The 21853-nt window shown below is 47.6% G+C and overlaps 1 protein-coding gene across 1 annotated transcript in view; it reads left to right on the forward strand.

Moving 5' to 3' along the window:
• The window catches only part of EEFSEC (eukaryotic elongation factor, selenocysteine-tRNA specific), a 209729-nt gene that overhangs the window by 103467 nt on the left and 84409 nt on the right, over nucleotides 1-21853 (forward strand). The window contains exons 3-4 of the mRNA XM_049766522.1: nucleotides 13320-13416; nucleotides 15662-15826. Coding sequence (XP_049622479.1) covers nucleotides 13320-13416; nucleotides 15662-15826 — 262 coding nt within the window. The remainder of the gene's footprint in view (nucleotides 1-13319; nucleotides 13417-15661; nucleotides 15827-21853) is intronic.

Raw genomic sequence — 21853 nt, forward strand, 5'->3', positions numbered from 1 at the left:
TGCTAATGATTGATAGTTTACAGATATTATAACCTAAGCCTTGCAGTATGATCCTAGAAGTTATTGAACTTACAAAAATGGGAACATTCACAAGTGTGTGGAAATCACACAGAGAATTAAAGAACCAGCAAATGAAAGAAAGCACAAAAGAAATGAGAGATGAATGAAATAACACACACACACACACAGACACACAAACATACACACACACACCGGATTTATGGAATGCAGCAAAAGATGTGCTCAGGGGGGACATTTTAACTCTAAGTTCTTAGATTACATAACAAGAAATATCTCAGAAACCAACCCCCTAACTTTGCAATTTAGGAGCTGGAAGAAGAGCAAACTAAACTCAAATATAGCAAAGGAAATGAATAATAAAGATGGGAGAAGAGATAAATGGAATAGAAAAATAGAAAAACAGTGGACTCCAAGACAAACATTGATTCTTTGAAAGAGCAACAGAAGTGTGAACCTGTTAACTAGATGGCCTAGGAAACAAAGAGAGGATACTCTCGAGTGTCACAAGAAACGCAAATGGGGACATTGCTGTCAGACTCTACACAGTGAGAACACTTCTATGGACTACGAATAGTCATAAGCCAACACATTAGCTATCTAGGTGAGACTAAGTTCTGGAACTACAACATGCCAACCTACCTTGTTACTCACAGAAACATAGGGGTCACTCCTGGTGGTGCTTGGGGACCCTCTTTGGTACTGGGGATCAAACTGAGGTCGGCCACATGCAAGACGGGTATCCAAACCCTTGAACTATCTCTCTGCCCCAGAAGTTATCTTTTTAACAAATAGTGCTATGGAAGCAGAATGAAGTGATTTATTTCCATTAAGAACCATTAAACAAAAGTGATGTGGATGAAATGACTAAATGCAAGTCTGGAAGCTATAACACTCTTAGAAAATAAAAATCTTACGTTAGGACCAGTAAAAACTTCATGGCTTTGGATTTGGTCATGATTTTTTGGATATGATCCAAAGTACAGGTAACAAAAGAAAAAAAATCATATAAATTGACCTTGTGAAAAAATTTTAAATTGTATTCCAAAAGACAATACTAACACAGTAAAAATGGAACCTACAGAACGGGAAAAAGGATTTGTAAATTAAGTGTTTGCAAAAAACTAACAGAAAATAGAGAGGATCCTCCAAACTAAAGAAGAAAAAGCCAATTGACCTGTTTCAGAAATGTAAAGGATTTGAATAGACATTTCTCCTGAGAATAAACATTGGCCAGTAACACATTTGAAAGTGCTTTCATCACTAATCTTTAGGCAAATGCAAATCAAAACTAGTCAGACACCACCTCATACTCAGAGGAGGGGTCCTGTCAAGTGTGAAAAAGCAGAAGAACTTGGTGAGAGTGTGGAGAGATTGGAATCTGTGTGCTGTGCATTTGAAGGGACAACGGGCTTTTGATGTAGATGATATAATGCAGTGATGTGGACCTTTTTTTTTGTTTTGTTTTTTGTTTTGTTTTTGGGCCACACCCGACAGTGCTCAGGGGTTACTCCTGGCTGTCTGCTCAGAAATAGCTCCTGGCAGGCACGGGGGACCATATGGGACACCGGGATTCAAACCAATCACCTTTGGTCCTGGATTGGCTGCTTGCAAGGCAAACGCCGCTGTACTATCTCTCTGGGCCCTGATGTGGACCTTTTTGAGCCCAAACTGCCGCACAAAACCAAAGACTTTCCTCAAAAGTGCCAGCACGTCAATTAAACCTTAATAACAAGATTTTAGTATCTAAAAACTATGCGGCATGTGCCGCATATCTTAATTGCGGACCTTCCCTCGTGCCAGCTGCAAGGCCTTCGCGTGCCACCGCTGGCACGTGTGCCATAGGTTCGCCATCACATTATAGTGCTTCGTAAAACAATAAATTAAAAGTCAATGGAATCAGGGCCAGACAGATAGCATGGAGGTAGAGTGCTTGCCTTCCATGCAGAAGGACGGTGGTTTGAATCCCAGCATCTCATATGGTCCCCTGAGCCTGCCAGGAACGATTTCTGAGTATAGAGCCAGGAGTAACCCCTGAGTGCTGCCAGGTGTGACCCAAAACCAAATAAATAAATAAATAAATAAATAAATAAATAAATAAATAAATAAATAAATAAATAAAAGAATGTTAAAAGTCAGTGGAATTATCATATAACCCTCAATTCCACTGCTGGGTTTGTATTCAAAAGAATCAAAAACAGGGTCCTTGTGAGGGATATTTGTCCTTCCTAGCAGCTTTCTTCATTGTGGTTAAAAGATGGAAGGAACTCAAGTATCCACTGAAGAATGAGTGTAGAAACCAAGAATGGCTAGGGTCCTTGTGAGGGATATTTGTCCTTCCTAGCAGCTTTCTTCATTGTGGTTAAAAGATGGAAGGAACTCAAGTATCCACTGAAGAATGAGTGTAGAAACCAAGAATGGCTTGTGCAGCTACTCGGGTGTGGCTGAGTCTAAAAATGGAAGACATTTGGGGCCAGAGCAATAGCATAGCGGGTAAAGGATTTGCCTTGCATGTGGCCAACCAGGTTCAATCTCTGGCATCCCACATGGTCCCTGGGCCCCACCAGTTGTGATTCTTGAGTTCAGAGCTAGGAATAACCCCCTGAGCATCATCAAGTATGACCCACTTACATCATGGATGAGCCTTGAGCATATTGTAAGGGAAGTTAGTTATTCACAGAAAGTCAGGCACATGTAATTCCATGTTCATGGCATATCCTAATGAGAGTAGCTAAAATCAGAAAGACAGAGTAGAATGTTGGTTGCCAGGGGCCAGAATAATAAGGGGGTATGGATTAGTGAGTTGAGAGTTTCAGTTTTACAAGATGAAAACTATGGAGATGAGCCTGCAATGTTGAAACATTATGAATATTTATTTTGTTGTGATTTAATTAAAAATATTCTCTTCCTTCTAAGGCTATTGTGATGACCAGGTAGAGTTTCTTAAAAAGTGGTTGTGGAACATGCTCGTTTTAGTTGTGGTGCTGGCCAGGGGTAGAACCCTTTGCTTGAGATGCTGCATTGTGATTGGAAATTGCTTGTGGCTCACAGGATCACAGACAGCGGAACTGCCAATCCCAAATAGCATTCAAGTTTGTCCAGAACCAACAGGGCTGCCCTTGGGGCATGCAGCAGCACTAGTGATAGAGCTTGTGTCTTATTCTTACCACGGAGATTGACTCATGGGGTTATCTCCCAACCCATATGAAGGCATTTAATCCCAATGAGCCATGCCTTTTATGATGTGTGTATTTATCATGATACAAAATGCTTTGTGTTATCTGCTCAAGGTAATCATTATGCAATCATCTTTAAGTCTCTTGTTAAATTTAGAAAACTGTCTAGCCTGTTACTGTCTTGTCTTCAGTTGTTTCCTAATTTTTTGCAGGTTTGGTGGCAGTGTCTGGGGTTGTTTGTTGAGGTTTGCACACTTTCTTGTGTCACTGGTGGTTTTACACTTGTGGTGCTGGGACCAAACTCAGGGTCTCACTGGTTTTACCAGTGAACCACAATATCTCCTAGTCCTCCCTAACTTGTTATTGTTGTTTTGGGGCCACACTCAGCAGTGTTCAGGACTTACTCCTGGTTCTGTTGTCAGGGATCACCCTGATACGCTTTGAGAACTCTGGATCAGTTACACACAAGGCAAATATCCTAGCCATTGTACTATTACTTTGTCAACCATGCTCACCTCCAAATTTTGAATCAGATTCAGGTCTGTTAGTAATAGATGGAACTGAATGGCCTTCATTTATTTAATTTATTTTTAATAGCTTTATTTAGGCACCAGGATTACAAACATGTTTGTAGTTGGGTTTCAGTCATAAAAAATACACCCCCTTCACCAGTGCAACCTTCCTGCCACCAATGCCCCCTTATCTCTCTCCTCCCCCATCCCCTGCTTGTATTCAAGACAGGAATTCTATTTCTCTCACTCATGACCATTGTCATGATAGTTGCTGGTGTAGTTTTTTTCTCTAAATGCACTCACCGATCTTTGTGATAAGCTTCATATCATGGAATGGTCCTTTCAAACCTCATCTCTATTGTCTCTGGGTATTATTACCATACTGTCTTTTATTTTTCTTAAATCTCACAGATGAGTGAGACTATTCTGTGTCTGTCTCTCTCCTTCTGACTCATTTCACTCAGCATAATAGTTTCCGTGTCCATCCACATATAGGAAAATTTAATGACTTCATTTTGCCTGACAGCTGCATAGTATTTCATTGTGTATATATACCAGAGTTTCTTTAGCCACTCATTTGTTGTTGGGCATCTGGGTTGTTTTGAAAGTCTGGCTGTTGTAAATAGAGCAATGAACATAGGTGTGCAGAGGGCATTTTTGTATTATGGGGTTTTTTTTTTGGGGGGGGATTTGGCTTTTGGCTTTTGGCCCACACCTGTCCAGGGGTTACTCCTGGCTCTGTGTTCAGAAATCGCTCCTGGTAGGCACGGGGGACCATATGGAATGCCAGGATTCAAACCACGTCAGTCCCGGATCGGCTGCTTGCAAGGCAAATGCCCTACTACTGTGCTATCTCTCCGACCCCATGTATTGTGTTATTGTGTTTCTAGAATATATCCCTAGGAGTGGTATAGCTGGAGCATATGGGAGCTTAATTTCCAGTTTTCTGAGGAACCGCCATATTGTTTTCCAAAAGGGCTGGACTAGATGGCATTCCCACCAGCAGTGAATGGGAGTTCCTTTCTCTTGACATCCCTGCCAGCAATGATTGTTCTTGCTCTTTTCGATATGTGCCAGTTTCTGTGGCATGAGATGGCACCTCATTGTTGTTTTGATTTGCATCTCCCTGATTATTATATTATTATTATATGTTATATTATTACTATGCTCCTGATATGGAACATTTTTTCATATGCCTTTTGGTCATCTGTATTTCTTCTTTGAGGCAGTGTCTGTTAATTTCTTCTCCCCATTTTTTTTTCCACTTTGTATAATGCCAATTTTATTTAGAGACATTAGAAAAGTATCACAATATGGGCCACAGAAAGTAAGGAGTTTGCCTTGCATGCAGCTGACCTGGGTTTAATTCCAGGCATCCTATAGTGTCACTCAAACATTGCCAAGAATGATTCCTGAATGCAGAGCGAGGAGTAACTTCTGAGCACTAGGTATGACCCCCCCAAACAAAACAAAAAATAGAAAAAAATCACAATAAAATTAATTCACTTAGCACTTGTACTTTTTATGACTTATAAAAAATGTGATGATAGTATATACTTTTTTTTAATATAATTTTTATTTTGATCATAGTGGCTTACATATTGTTGACAATAATATTTTAGGTACATATTTACATAAAATTAGGGGGGATTCCCATTGCAAAATTGTCCTCCCTACACCTCCGTTTCTGTCCTACCTCCCATTTCCTTTTCCCTCACCCCAGGGCGGCTAGAATATGTGGTCCCCTCTGTATCCAACCCACTGCTTAGTAGTCTTGCACCTGTTTGGTCTTGATGCCTCCCTTATTTCCCCCTCTAACTGGAGGCAGGACTAGCTAGTTCAAGTTGCGTGGTTTTGTTTGAAAAAGAGAAAAGTGATAAACTGGGGTAAGAGTCTAATACCCCGAAAATGGGCGGAGTCCTTCTAAAGGCTCTCATCATCAATTTGGGAGATGGAGAAAAAGAAGGTGAAACACTCCATTAGTACCAAAAGAAGTATCAGATATCCAGTGAGGGCTCCAGCTATATCGATAAGCACCTCAAAGAACAGACAAAACAAACAAACCAACAAAAACAAAAACAAAAACAAAAACAGACAAACAAAAATCATGCCATGGTCTTGAATTGAGAAACATGGCATAGCACATAACGAAAGAGAAGAAAGGAAGAGAGAAAAAAAAGTAAGTATAATTGGGAACAACACTTTCAATAATCGCAAACAGAGAAATCGACCAAAATAGATAGGTAAATCAAAAATAATAATAACAATAATAAATGAAGGTAATATATATATTTATATAAAAAATAACCAAGGTTTTGTGCTTTTTTGTATTTGTTTTTTTTCCCTCCTGCCCTGGCACAGTAAATATTGGGGTCATTGGAAAAGGAATTCACTTGGCCTAAGAGATATGGGGTTTCTCCGTCCTTGGAGCATACTGTCATGGGATCCACTCTAGACTTTGCTCAGGATCAGGATCCTTTACTTTCCCGGTGGTGGTTTTTTTTTTTTTTTTTTTTTTTTTTTGTGTGTGGAAGACTTCTGCTCTGTGTTTAGAGGTCTCAGTATCTGCACAGATCCTGAGGTGGGACTTATGATGAAGTCAGTCTTTGTGGTTCTAGAAGTTCTGTTACCTCAGTGTCATTTTAATCCATCTTCTGTGGTTGGTGATCTTGGTCTTTGCACTGAACCTAGGGTGGCACCTAGGATAGCGTCTTTCTTTGTGCTTCCAAAAGCCCCATTCTTCTCCCCATTTTTGATGGGCTTAGAAATTTTTCCTTGTTAAGTTCTGTCAGTACCTTGTATATCTTAGATGTTAGCCCCTTATCTGCTGGTATTGAGTGAATAGTTTCTCCCATTTTGTGGGTGGCCTTTGTATCCTAGTCACTGTTTTCCTTTGAGGTGCAGACACTTCTCAGTTTAATGTAGTCCAATTTGTTTATCTCTGCTTCCACTTGTTGGGACAGTGCTGTTTCCTCCTTGAAGATGCCTTTAGTCACAGTGTCATGGAGTGGTTTACCTACAGTGTTCTTCTATATACCTATGTTTCTGGGTGTGATATCAAGGTCTTTACTCCATTTGGGTTTGACATGAATGGTCTTGATTTTATTTTCTTTGTGTGTGTGTGTGTGTGTGTGTGTATGTGTGTGTGTGTGTGTGTGTATGTGTGTGTGTTTTACTTGCCTTAGTAAATTTCTTGTCTACTAAAGGAAACTTTAGGTTAATCATAACGCTATTAAAACTGGGGTCAGGGAAAGAGAGAGAGAGAGAGAGAAGAAAAATGTCGTCCACAGAGGCAGGCTGGGGAGAGGGCCAGGGTGGGGGCAGAAGGAAAACTGGGGACATTTGTGGTAGGAAATGTGTACTGGTGAAGTACATTGTATTGTATACATTGTAGGACTAAAATTCAATCATGAACTACTTTGTAACTGTGTATTTCATGGTGATTCAATTAAGGTTTTTTTTGTTTTTTTTTGTTTTTTTTTTGGTTTTTGGGCTACACCCGGCAGTGCTCAGGGGTTACTCCTGGCTGTCTGCTCAGAAATAGCTCCTGGCAGGCACGGGGGACTATATGGGACACCGGGATTTGAACCAACCACCTTAGGTCCTGGATTGGCTGCTTGCAAGACAAACGCCGCTGTGCTATCTCTCTGGCCCCCAATTAAGGTATTTAATGAAACAAACCAACCCAAAAAAAATCAGGGATGTGGCCCCTATATAGAACACATGCCCAGCAGCTTGTATGAGATCCTGAATTTAATCTCTGGCATCTCTTGTAACCATGCACTACTGGTTACAACCTTGGTGGCCCCCCAGTACCACACTCAACTGAGTATGGTCCAGAGTGGCTCATCAACGCAACCTGCCCTAGTACTGCTGGGTGTGACCCTACAAAGGAAATCCCCTGAGATGCTAGAGAGATAGCACAGGGTTAAGAAACTTGCTTTGTGGACAACCCCAGTTCCATCCCCAGCACTGCTTACAGTCCTCCAAGACCTGCCAGGAGTGATCCCTGAGCACAGAACCAGGAGTAACCCCTGAGTGCTGCTGAGTATGGCCTCAGCCCCCTCCCCAATTCTTTTTGTTTTTGTTTTTTTGTTTTTTTGTTTGTTTGTTTTTGGGTCACACCCGGCAGCACTCAGGGGTTACTCCTGGCTCTATGCTCAGAAATCACTCCTGGCAGGCTCAGGGGACCATATGGGATGCCGAGATTCAAACCACTGACCTTCTGCATACAAGGCAAATGCCTTTCTCTCCCCAATTCTTTATTTTTCTTTATCCCCAATTCTTAAAGCAGAGAATCATAATAAAGAACATATACCTTGGGCCCGGAGAGATAGTACAGCGGCGTTTGCCCTGCATGCAGCCGATCCAGGACCAAAGGTGGTTGGTTTGAATCCCAGTGTCCCATATGGTCCCCCGTGCCTGCCAGGAGCTATTTCTGAGCAGACAGCCGGGAGTAACCCCTGAGCAACGATGGGTGTGGCCCCCCCCCCAAAAAAAAAAGAACATATACCTTAATATTTTAATGTAACACCTGTAGATGTACCTTTTCCCTTAATGCTACCAAGACTGTGAATGGTTGGGGGGAATGTGTGGTGGCCCCGCCATCAGGCCTCCTTCCCTTATTTGCAGTGGCCTACGCATCTAGGCTTATCTGGGCATGGCATTGGAGCCTCCTCTAGGTGGGCATTGGAGGAAACAGATGTCAGGTCCAGCCCTGCAGAGCAAAGAGAGGAGCCTTCTGGACCAGGCCAGCACCTGCCCTTCATACAGCTGGTGGTGCCTTCTATTGGTGACAGGTGACAATAGATTTTGAATTCAGTAATAGAAACTGGCAGGTTTTTTTAATACTAAATTTTTTAATTTTAAAACCTGTAGTTTACAGAGTTGCTCATAATACAGTTATTTCTGGCATTCAATGTTCTAACATCAGTACCACCACCAGTTACATTCCCTCCACCATTGTCCCCAGTTTCCCAACCTCCCATGGCAGGTATGAATAATTTACTTAATATTGCTTAGTACAAGTAAATGTTAATGGAATTATTGAAAGAAAACTTTGGGCCCGGAGATATAGCACAGCGGTGTTTGCCTTGCAAGCAGCCGATCCAGGACCAAAGGTGGTTGGTTCGAATCCCGGTGTCCCATATGGCCCCCCGGGCCTGCCAGGAGCTATTTCTGACTAGACAGTCAGGAGTAACCCCTGAGCACTGCCAGGTGTGGCCCAAAAACCAAAAAAAAAACTTATGAAAATTGTCATATCTGGCAGTGAGGTCATCATTATCATTGTCTGAAGGTTTAGTACACTGTTTTTCAGTAGTTGAGCTTTCCGATGTTGGTTGATTTATTGGGCTCATGTGCTTTCTATGACAATTTCACATCTGATTTGGTGTATTCCTTCTGGGAAATCAGTATTAAAATTATGGAGGTGTAGCACGGCTGCTTATGAGGATCTTTGGAGCTGGGCCAGTGAGCTCATATGGTGACAGCTATGGTTCATGGGCAAGGCTGCCAGGACTTCTGGAAGTACAGAGGTGTGGAGGGAGGTGGTCCACCCTGGCTCTGAACAGTCCTTAGAAATACCAGCCACAAAACTTGCATATCTGGAGTTTTTGGCAGCTAGGAGTCTCTGCAGAGACTAGTTGAAAAAACGGTGACGCTTAGCCATTGGTATAGTAGCAGTTGTTGGGTAGGTCTGTGTATGCAGCTGCCAGGGCTTCAGCAGGGTGAGGAATTTGCCCTAATCCCCTCCCAAGGGGCTCCCGTGTGATCAGTTGTGAGGACAGTATATTGAGATTTTGCTGCTAGAGTTTGGCAGTTTTCATCAAAGCCTTCAAGAACTTGGAAGACTTTAGAATGAAATGTGGACTAAGTAAGCACTGAGGTCCTAAGACTTGACAGGCTAAGCATGTGGACAGTGGGACCCAGACTGGGAGCATCACACACAAGCTTGACCCTATAGTGACTCCTGGTCCCCAGAGAGCAGTGGGTACTTGAGCACCACCGAGGAGGACTAACTTGGGAACAGAGAGCAGAGCTCTTTCCCCCTTATACACCTGACACTCATCATTTCACCTCCCTGTACCTCAGTTTTCCCCTCTCTAAACCAAGGCATTCCCTCTCATCCTGACTATGAGGATTCCACATGGTAACTTGTATGGTAGCATTTCACCAGGTGCTCCACACATATGTTCCGCTTCTTCTGGGTGTAAAAGCCCGACTATGAATGGGACATGGTTGCAGATGTTTCCAGGGTTTTTCTGAGGGTCCAGCAAACTTATGGAAACAGGAGTAGTCTCTGAATATTGACATCGTAAAGTATTGGCATCTTTTCTTTGCCTGGGTTGGAGGACTATTGTTTCATTCATCAATTTGTAAGACTGCATATGTTATCGTTGTCCCTGCATCCTTAAAGGGATTTAAGAAGAGACACCACCCCGGCCGCCAGACATCCACCCCACCAACCTCTCAGCCTGACTGGATGGATTTGGTGTTGATGATTTTTCTCAAAGTGATTGATCACACCAGAGTCCGCTCTGATCCCAGCCACTTACAATCTCATGTATGTTAGCTAGTGTTTGTGGAGCTTCTTGGATTCGGATTAGTGCTTTTCTTTAAATTTGGGAGCTTTCTGTAATTTCTTCACTCTTCTTTCTGCCTCTGTCTCTTTTCTTCCAAGAATTCACCTTGTGCATATATTACTATGCGGGCTGATGTCTCAATATCTTTGTGGTTGTGTTCATTCGTCTTCATTACTTATTCCCTTTGCTCCCCAGACTGGCTAGTGGTATTGATCTGTCTTTGAGTTTGTTATTCTTCTGCCTCCTCAGACCTACTGTACCGTTCCCCCAGTGGATTTTCCCTTTCAGCTGTTGTATTCTGGAATTTCTATTTTGTCTTTAAAAAAAAAATCATTGTTAATACTTATTTGATTTTCATACATTTGATTACGGTATTTGATTTTTTTTTTAATAATTGTTACTACTGTATTTGATGCTGAGGCCTCCTCACCATCCTTTTCTTTAGTTCTTTGGAGATGGTTTTCTTTATTGCTTCGAGCATACACGTACTTAAAACAGCAGCTTCGTCCAGCCCCTCTTCTTAGGAGCAGTTTTTCTTAGCACCCTCTCCCCCTCGTATATGCACCATGCTTGTATTTCTTAACAGAGATTGTGGATTTTTGGTGACAACTGGACATGCTGATAGGACAGCCTGGCAGTTCTGGAAACCAGATTCTCCTCTATCCACACCCCTTTGTGTGTTGGGTGTTGTTTGCTTAATGACTTCTGTGAATTAGCTCTGTCAGGCTTGTGATACCACTGAACTCTGTGTGTGGTTAGGTGAGTGGGCAGTTTCCTTGAATGCAGGAACCTACTGTCTTCTGCTCATAGTCAAGGTTTGTGTGTTGCTTGCCCCGGCAGACTCTGTATTCAGGCAGACTTCACCAGACTACTTCAACAGCACCTTCACTTTCTGTTTTCTTTGAAGCTCAAGGTGAGCCAGAGGTGAGAGCCTAAGGCCTCTTGTCTGACACACTGCACCTGCATTGAGACTTCTAGATTCCCAGGATTGGCCAGCACTGTAGGGGCTGGTTTTCTTTTGTTGTCCCTTGTTGGCTGACGCAGTCACAATCTGCCACTGGCTGCTGTGATGCGGAACAGCCTCTGTCATTCCTGTGGCAAATGCTTCTGAGGTCTGTGTTGTGTGCACAGACCCAGCTCCAGAGCAACCCAGAGAAGGAAATCCTGGTGAGTGGGGTCTTCCAGAGAACTCCCAGATTGGAAAAAAAACCATTTCTGGAAGGAGCCTTTGATACAGTGAGTGCAAACTTGCAGTGCTTCTGACATGTCTGAAGACTGCTGTGACAGTGGCTGTTGTTACAAAGTCAGGCGGGTAGGTGGCGGATTGGGCAGGTTGACCACAACCTCAGCATACCTACTCTTTCCAAGATGCAGGGGTTTTTTTTGTTTTTGTTTTTGTTTGTTTGTTTTTTTTTTTGGTTTTTTGGTTTTGGGGCCATACCTGGCGATGCTCAAGAGTTATTCTTGGCTCTGTGCTCAGGATTCATTCCTAGCAGTGCTCAGGGGACCATACGAGATGCCCGGAATTGAATCCAGGTTGGCTGCACGCAAGGCCAACATCCTACGCACTGTGCTATCATTTTTGCCCCAGTTGCAGTTCTCAAATCTCAGTGTTTAAAGAGGTTTGAGGGGCTGGAGAGATAGCACAGTGGTAGGGCATTTGCCTTGCATGCAGTCAACCCAGGAGAGACCTGGGTTTGATTTCTGACATCCCATATGGTCTCCTGAGCATGCCAGGAGCAATTTCTGAGCACAGAGCCAGGAGTAACCCCTGAGCACCACCAAGTGTGGCCCAAACATACCCCCCCAAATAAAAGGTTTGAATTCATCATTTTTATTCATGTGTTTTATTTCTTTTATGGAAAAGAGACTGGGGGGGGTTGGGGCCACATCCACTGGTGCCGAGGGCTTATTTCTGTTGCTGCATTCAGGAATTATTCCTGTGGTGGTGCTCAGGGAACCATATGGGATGCCAAAAATTGGACCCAGGTCAGCTGCATGCAAACTACATGCCTTATCACTGCTCTGTTGTTTGGTTTTCTTGTTTGTTTGTTTGTTTGTTTGTTTTTGTCATGAGGCTACATCTGGTGGTGGTCAGGAATTACACCTGGAGGGTTCGGAATACAATATGGGATGCCAGGGATCAAACCAAGGTTTACTGAATACAAGGCAAGTGCCCTTCCCACTGTGTTATCACTATTGAAGATATTTTATTTTAATCAGCCTCTTAAATTTGTCTCAAAGTCGAGGCAAAACAGAATGATCTATCATGTCTGCCAACATGTTGATGTCATTGTTAAATGCCTAACAGTGAGTCTGTATATTCTAAAGGGTCTCACACGGTCTGGGGATGTGTGTGTTTAGGAGGGTCCTGTCCTGTCTGAGCTGTACTTTTTGGGCCACTAAAATGGAAGAGTCATAAAGATATTACTTAAAATAAAAAGTTCAAAAATAAACGGAAGAGGCAGCCTAGAGAGGTGCCTGGGCTCCACCCTCCACAGCCTTCCTCAGTCCCCCATCTCCTGAGGTAAGACGTGCGATGTGCTGCTCAGGTTGTTGGAAGGATGGGGCATGCAATCACCAAGCCAGAAAGTGACAGTCCCTTTGCTGTGTGTAGAGAAACCAGACTTGGAAGCAAGCCTGCCACAGTGATTGTCTTTTGTCTTCCGTTGTTGGGTTTACTTCCTCCAAAAGAAAAGGTAAATGTGTTCTTAGAATCAGGGTCTCCCTGAAGTGCTAGCTCTGTGGGAGTAGAGGTCACAGTGCCCCCTGAAACTGGGGTGTGGGGATCACTTACATTTTCAGGTATTTTCTGCATACCTGAGTCCTTGGCCCCCATTCTTGGTCAGAAGTGGGCTGCCTATGGTCTTCTTTAAGGACATCGGACTCAGGCAGAACCGAGTCTAGGAGGCCCTTTCACCTTCTGAGCTTTAGGACTAGGCTTTCCCTACTGGCCCTGGCCTAGAGGATGCCCTGTGGCCAGTCAAGGCTCAGGTGCTATGGGAGCTGACAGGCCTCGTTTTCCCTTCCAGGTTCCGGGGTGCTCCCATCATAGCTGTTGCTGCCAAGCCTGGGGGACCAGAAGCCCCTGAGACTGAAGCTCCTCAGGGCATCTCGGAGCTCATCGAGGTACTGTCTGCCAGATTCCGCTGGGCACCCTTGGGCACGTTCCTTGGCATGGGACTCTGGGTGAAGCTTTCCTGCCTGGCTGCCCACCTTAGCACCATGAAGCGTTTCCTTGCCTCCCTCCAAAGGTGAATGGGGAATGAAAGTAGAGTGGCCCCCTGCCCTGGTGTCCCCTGCACCCCAGCTCTGTGGAACTGCCCACACCTTCACAGGTCTCCCTTGGGTCTTTCTCTTGTCCAGCCTTCTCTGAGCAGCCCAGGTACTCTGGGATAGATAGGGCTGTGCCATCTGCTTCAGGCCAGTGGGGTGCCCAGCCCTTCCCTGGTGCCCCAATAGCAGGGCTGGTACAACCTGAAGATGAAGGGGGAACCCAGTATTAGGGACCAGAAAACTGGCTTCCTCCTGGTCTCTCCCAGAGAGGTAGAGGCTGGGTCTTTGGTAAGGAACAGAGAAGAGAGGTAGCCATTTTTTCTGTTTGTTTGTTTTGCTGATTTTATTTTGTTTTGACTTTGGGGTCATGCCCCGCAGGCTCGGGGCTTACTCCTGGCTCTGTACTCTGGAATCACTCCTGGCAAGCTCAGGAGACATGGAATGCTGTGTGCAAGGCTCTATTATCCCTGGTGTTTTCTCACTCCAGCCCAGAGCACAGCCATTCTGCAGGGGCCTGTGCTACCAGCGGGGGATGACACCATCAGGAGGTGAGAGCCCTGCTGCCTCCACTAAATAGAGCACAGTTCAAGGGATGGGTGTCTGTTTTGGCCTGTCACCTACATTCCCTGTTTTGCTTATTGCCAGTTTATGACCAGCCCCGTCTTGCCTCTGTCCCCTCACTTCCAAAGGAGGGTGAATGGAAGTCATGCTGGGAATAGAATCCCTAGTACCTTCTGATGGGAAAGTGCCAGCATGTACCAAATTTTAACTTTCAACAGCGAGCCCAGAGGCCCCTGCTATCTCCTCTCTATCAAGGAAGAGCCTGAGGCTCAGAGAGGTCAAGTCACTTGCTCAAGGCCTCACAGTGATTGGGGATGGAGTCAGGAATCAAACCCAGGTGGGTGTTGGGGTCTACCTGCACGTGGTTCCATAGAACAATCATGAGGCAGACAGCTAGTATTTGCCTTGCAGGCTTTTGACCTGCAATTCCCACGATCACATATGGCCCCCTGAGCCCCATCAAGAGTGATTCTTTGGGGCCAGCAGTAAGGCATTTGCCAGGACTGACAGTGGTTTGATCCCCAACATCCCATATGGTCCCCTGAGCCTGCCAAGAGTAACCCCTGAGTACTGCCGGGTGTGACCCAAAAAAACAAACAAAAAAAGAGTGATCCTTGAGCACCACCAGGTGTGACCCAAAAACAAAGCAAAACCATGTTTCTATGAATCAGGCCCTGTTCAGGTATTTTTTTGGTTGAGGCTCTCTGGTTTTCAGAGAGCCCTGACCCCAGGAATCTGGACCAAGTGAGGTGTTGCTGAGGTGAAATCTGGGCCCAGACTGCCAGTGAGGGTGCAAGTCTGTTTCCTAGAGAACAAATAGTCTGCAGTACTTAGCCCCACCCCCCTATACGCCCCAGCCAGCATCTAGTCTTTGCCTGAGAGGAGTGACCATAAAAATCAACTTTTAGGGCAGTTGAAATCAAAGACTTCCACGACTGGTTTCCCTTCAGGGTCATCAAGGACCCGGATGGCAGATTCCTTCGTCTTTATTTCTACGATCTGCTGGGAACATGTGCTGACAACTTCTCCCAGCACCAGGGACCCCAGGAGACGTGCCCAGAGGTTGGAGTCATGGAGAGAGTCTGGCATGAGTAGCTGTGGATTGGAGCAAACAGTGCCCATCTTGCCTGCATAGCCAGTAATCTGGACACAGCCTTCATTCTCCTGCTGAATTCTGCTTTTAGGGACCCCCATCTGCTGGAGAAAAGAGGGGATTCCCCACACTCATGATCCTCATGGTGTCAGAGTTCGGGGACAGAGGTCCATCCAGAGGCTGGTCACCACAGAGAGGTTGACCCGCTGGTGGTACCCAGGGCCCATGTCACAGTGCCATGGATGAGGCCCACATTGTCCTGGGCTCAGGCTCCAGCCTGTAGGGGCTCTTGGGAGAGAACCTGGGCCCTTTGCTTCTACCTGAAAGTGTCAAAAGTTTATGTTGCCCTCACAGAGCTGACTACCCAGGCCATTTTCCCACTGCATTCCCACTCTGCCCTACTCAGCTCCTCCCTTCAAGGTGGCACCTGCGTCTCTTTTCCAGCTCCTGACATCCCAGATTTCCATCCCAACACGAGACTCCTCGGGCCCCTTCCTCATGTCCGTGGACCACTGCTTCTCCATCAGAGGCCAAGGCACTGTGATGACAGGCACCATCCTCTCTGGCTCTGTCAGCTTGGGCGATAGCGTGGAGATTCCAGCCCTCAAGGTCAGTCTCCTCTCACCTCCCCTTGGGGGCCATCTTCTCTCCCAATTCCTGGATTCCAGCACTGAGGGTCACCCCACCTCCCACCCCATCTCAGGGCTGCACCCTGATTAGAGACATGTTCGTGTCCTTGAGGGACTGAGGCACTGGGAGGCATAGCAGGTGCAGCTGTATACCCTATTTCTGCCAGCCTCTTAGATGGCGGTCGTAGTGATGGGAGTACATTCTGGTGCCTTCCGCTGGATCTTAGGAATGTCTGGACAAAGAAAGAATCTTGTGTCCCCTCGTCATCTGGGCTGGAAGGCAGTCCTGGGAAGGTCCATGGGAAGTGGGGGACCTAAGTGACCTACATGGTGTCCCCCACCAGGTCACTCTGGTCTGGCCCTGGCTGACCAGGTGTCCAAAAGCTCACACTGGAGAACTAATAGGTAAGGCACTTGCTTTGTTTGTGTGCAGCAGACCCAGGTTTGATCCCTGGCACCCTAGATGGTCCCCCAATCCTGTCAGGAGTGATCCCTGAGCACAGAGCCAGGAGTAAGCCCAGGAGGCATTGGGTATTGTGCCTGCTCCAAGCCAAAACTAAAGGAACAAAACTCAAAAGTCTCATAGCCTCCTCACCACCATTCTTTAGTGCCACAAAGGGCTGTGTGGAGCCAGGAAAGCCTGAGGGGGCATTCTGGTGCCCAGAGCATTTCTCTGGAACACTCGAGCCTGAATGTAGGTTGTAAGCCATGCCCTGCCTGGCACCAGTTTGGAACCTATGTGAGTATGCTCAGCCGAGGAGGATGTATGTCACCCAAGGGAATGGGTCCCCTGAGGACAGGAAGGTTTTGTTTCTCCTGGTTATCAGGACCCTGCAGGCTGAATTAGGGTCCTGATAGTGTCCTGACCAGGGGTACCCACTAAACCAAAGCTTCTGTTCTAAGTCCACACTGGCTAGGCTCCAGGGCTCCAGCCACCAGAGCAGGAGGGCAGGAACCAGGCCATATCCCAGCACTCTGTTCCCCCTCTTTTCCCCAGCTGGTAGATGATCTCCAAAGACCTGGACAAACGTGGCTTCAATCATTTCCATGGTGTGCCAGGGACTCAAAGTGCAAATCTACAAAAACAAAGCACAGAATTAGGAAAATAAACTCAGCTTATATTTTACAAAAATCAGCTTATTACAGAGACCCAGTTAATGCTTAGCTGGAACAGAGCATGAACTGGATGCTGTCGTTTCTCAGTCTGCTGGGGACCAGCTTTCTTGGTATCCTGGGAAAAGATGCAGCATGGGAGAGCAACTGTTGGGGTGATTGGGGGAGCAGAGTGGGAATCAGGGCTCCCTAGGGTTCTGGAGAGAGGAGAGGTATTTGGGGGTAGAGTCTGCCAATGTGCTGCTGGACTGAGGGTGTGGAGCTGAGGTGCATGTTTGTTGAGTGCCCAGTAGGTACATCAAGGGATAAGTACCAGCCGTCCCCACTGGTGTCTCTTCATCCTTATCATGACAGAGTTTACTATGAGGACCCCAGGATCCCAGCTGCTCTGAGTTGGGCTGTGTTGGGCAGCTTCCTACAAACTCTGCTGATTCCTGGGCGCCCTGCCTCGGCCTATCCACAGTGGTATCTGTTGCTGTCCTATACTTGAGCTGATGTCAGGGAGGGCAACACTGGGGATTGATGAGTGCACATATTTGACCGAAGGTGCAGCCTGGTTTCTATCTTCACATCTTCAGGCACACAGTAAAACTCGGGAGGGTGAGGGGGGCAGGACATGGGGCATGGAGGATGGGTCGTCCCCCCTCCCCCTCGGAGGAGGCTACTCTGCAAAGGAGGGCAGAGGTGAGGCCGATAGCCTGTGGAAGAGACGAGGTGCACAGCCCTAGGAGCCAGTTTGACCTATTAGTTGGCAGAAGATGGGATGAGAGCTGCCTCTCCAGGATCTGTGGGAGACCCTCTCTAGTCTTGACACGTACCCGGGGCATGTGTGAGAGGATGTTCTCTCAGCAGAAACCCCACCACTAGCCCTGAACACACACTCTGGGTGGGACGGGAACAAGTGGAAGTGGAAGTGCAGCCGTGCTTGGGACCCTGCTAGCAGGAAGGCCCCAGAGGTAAGGTGAGCTCAGAGCTCAGACAGAGGCATGAGCCAGAGAGAGAGAGCCAGACAGAGGTCACCCTTCCCCTGCTGCCCAAGTGCAGTTCTGCTGCATTGGCTCCATCGTCTTAGGAGCCATCCTCCTCTTCTCTTAGAATGGGTTTGTGTCCTGGGCCCACACTTGGAAACCAGGCAATTTGTTTTCTATGTACCAGATCCTGGGCAGGATGGGGCGCTCATGCCCAGAGTACCATAACATAGTGAGATCTGGGGCCTGGAATTGGTGCTACGATGGGGTTGAGACTTTGAGAAGAATGCTGGAATGGGATATATTTTGCACATGAGATAGTTGTAAGCTCTTGGGGGAGTGGGAGGTACCTGCAGTGGGTTGAACGTAGGTCCACAAAGTATCTGCCTACTCAGAACTCCCTGTGTGCCCCCTCCATTGTTGTAACAGTGGTCAGCACTTGGCCTGTTGACTTGCCCTGGCCTGCCCGTTTCCCTCTGACAGAGCCTTACCCGCCAGGTTAGGAGATCAAAACTCAAGCATGAAGCGACTGGGCAGCAGAGCTGAGGGCCCAGGTCTGAGCCCAGACCCCCAGAGCCCCTCACCTTGGAGTTCTGTAAGTGGACTGGTGAGTCTGCCACCAGGCCATGGGCCATGTCTCCGCAAATTCCAGGAGCGGCCGAGGCCCAGAACTCCTGACCTCCCGACTCAGCCCAGTCCTCTACGCCCCGTAATTGGTGGCCAGTGCGTGTCGGCACTGAGACCTCGGCAGGGTGGGGGCTTTAGACTAGATGGCCCCTTTCCCAAAGCCAGTGACATCCCTGTCAGATTTCACTAATCGACTTGGACACATCTGACCGCTTGAACTCCCTTCGAGGCGGGGCACAGCCATTCCAAATAAACAGTCACATTCCCTTCCTGGCGTGGCCGCCGCCTCCTGCCAGACCCCGGCCCCAGTCTTGCTACCCATGTCCACTCCCAGCTGGGGCCCATTAGGTGAACGAGAAAGTGTTGGGAACAGGGACCTCAGGAGAAAGACAGATTCTGGTTGATGTGGCAGTGCCCTTTTTCTGCCAGCTCTCTCCTTGTGACTTCCGCGCCCTCATGCTTAGCCTGGGAAACTACATGGGCATCAGCTGACCCATCTTTCAGGCTGGTGATGTCACCACTAGGAGTGGCTGTCAGGGATGTGCCCTTGGAAACGTTCAGCTCTTCAGACTGAGAGGAAGTCTGGGGGGCCAGGAGTTCAAGGGCCCAGCTGTGCTGTACGTCCCACACAGCCTCCCTCCGTCTTGTGTGCTAGGCTGCCTGGGCCCTCTGCAGGATCCCCAGCCTCATGCTGCTGACTGCAAGATGGATGGAAAGTTCCTGGCACTCAGGAGGAGCGTGGGGGCTGGCAGTCTTTCTCATCGCCTCTAATGCTGCCCCTCAGGGTGCCTTCCCGGTGAATTGCTGCAGTGGGTGCCAGAAGGAAAGGCAAGAAAATGGCGGCTCTGCACAGGGTCAGTAATTGAGTGGATCATGGAGACAAAAACTCAGGAGCCGGAAAGGCAGCATGGGAGGAAGGCGCTTTGCCTCGTATGCAGCTAATACTGCTTTCATTCCGGCTTGGCATATGGCATATGGGCCCTTTGAGCGCTGCCAGGAGTGAACTCTGAACACCAGGGGTGATTCCTGAGCACTACCAGGAGTAAGCCCTGAGTACTCACCCACTCCTCACAAAAAACAAACGAGCAAGCCGTGGATAGTCAATGTATTCTTAGATCGTGTTTGCCTCCTGCCCTCACCCCAACCTCATGGCCACTGCCAATCCAGCCACAGCTGCTGCTAATGCTGAGACACGTCACTGGCATCCTCAGTGAGATTTGCCAGTGTCTAGTTGGCTGAGGAAGCTTTGGGAGAAAGTCTGGGTTTTGATGGCTGGCTGTTCCTGACTCTTGTCTGGACTGAGGTGGTTTCCTCTCTAACTGGGAGATCCAGAAATCAAACGGTGTTCGGTGCAACAAGCCAGCCTTCCTTTTTCCTTTGCCTCTTCTCCTGGAAGTTGATGCAAAGGTGAGATGTACTGTAGCCCCTAGGGAAAAAAAAATCTGTCCTCTTAGTGCCCAGAGCCACGATGATGATGCCTCCGAACCAGTGCCCAGACCTTGGTAATGCCGCCAAATGATTGCCGGGAAGCCGGGCCTTCTCGACCTGCCCACTACCTACAGGATTGCTTATTCTCTGGGAATTGTCACATTTCCACATGTGGGCCTTAGGTGGGCCTGCCTCTCCACATACACCCAGAGGGTTGTCTGCCTGCCTTCTCTTGCCCTCTGTTCCCATCTCCCCAGGCTCAGAGCTGAGGCCCGGTCAGCTCAGCCCCATCCTTAAGCTTGGCCCAAAGGTGCCCCAGAAAATTAGTTTATGAACGAAGTGGGAGGAAACAGTAAGACATAAAAGTGGTTTGGCTTTTCCCTGAGTCAGAAGACACCAACCTGGAAAGGCCCGTTTGCAGAGGCTGCCCCCGTGGGCCCAGATGTGGAAAGGCTTCCTGCCCTACTGTCTGCTCTTGTGCTTGACCCAGGTCTTCATCAGTACCCACAGGCAGTGCCAGTGCCCCTGGGGCTCAGGGCTCTGGGAGGAGCCTTGTCCTGCCTAATGGCTTCCTACTCTCAAAGAGCTCTTATGCCAGAGGTATGCTAGAGCCCTGGGGTGACATCCACTGACATTAGTCCTTGTGCCAAAAGCAACACAGATCCCCAGTGGGTCTGTACTGGTGCAGAAAGCCTCAGAGCTTTTATACCAGCCTCTGTGAGGGGGCAAGGCTGCCCCCCAGCCCTGGGTGCTGGAGCCCAAGTGGCTGCTCATACCCAGCCTTGTCAGGGGAAAGACTGGCAGCCAGGGATGGTTTTGAAAGATGCAGAATTTGGTCACAAATGACATTGAGTGCTTGCCTGGCAGGCACCCTGGTGCCTCTCTTTGGAGTAGAGAGCCTGCATACATGTGTAAATATGTGTAGGGTGTGTGTAAGGTGTCTATGAGTGTGGTATATGGGTGTCTGTGGTGTGTGGGGATATGTGTGTCTGTCTATATGTTAATGTGGTATATGTCTCTCTGTGTGTCTGCGTATGTGTGTGTATATCTCACCTAGAGGTGATGAGAACCCCACATGGCAGAGGCTCTTAGAGGGTTCAGGCAGTAGTAGGGTGGCCTAGAATGGCCTGGTTAACACCACCAGAGGCTCCACTTCAGCCCCTAGGCTGAACCTAGCCTCTGAGGCTGTGGGCTGCCTTCAGGGAGAGCAGTCCTCATCAAGGAATGGGAAGTGTGATCTGCAGGGCCTGAAACCTTCTGCATGGGGTGAGGGTTCTGATGGCTGGAAGCAGCCTAGCAGGTAAATGAGGGGGCCAGGCAGGGCCCCACCCAACCCCTGCTCTGGAGCTGAGGCCGTGGCCTCCTTTCAGCCTGGGAAAGTGGTATCTGGGACAGGAAGGTAACATGCAGATCTCCTCGCTGGGAAGCCTGATCTGCTGTCAGCCTTCCTGAGTGCCCTGGATGCGCCTTGCAGGGGCAGGTTCCTAAAGTGTTAAGAGCCCAGGCTGATCTTGGTGAGCCCACTGAAGGCTAAGGAGGTGGGCAGCTGGCCCTTCAGTGGGTTAGATGCCCAGTGAGAAAGGGCTCTGCTGCTTTCTGGTCTCCAATGGCAGAGGGCAGGGTGGGGTAAGGTGCCGTGTGCCCAGAACATACGCTGTCCTCGGTGTGGGTCTAGGAGGCGGCAGCAGGTGGCTGGGTCTTTCTAATGCCAGGGATGCCAGGCCAGGGAGCCAATTCTACATACAAGTCTAGAGACAGGTGCCAACCAAGTCCATCCTGGGAAGGGCTGGAATAATAGCACAGCATAGGGCATTTGCCTCACACTCGGCCAACCCGGGCAGACTGCGGTTCAATTCCCGTCATCCCATATG

Source organism: Suncus etruscus, chromosome 20, assembly GCF_024139225.1.
Source record: "Suncus etruscus isolate mSunEtr1 chromosome 20, mSunEtr1.pri.cur, whole genome shotgun sequence".
NCBI classification, from domain to species: domain Eukaryota; kingdom Metazoa; phylum Chordata; class Mammalia; order Eulipotyphla; family Soricidae; genus Suncus; species Suncus etruscus.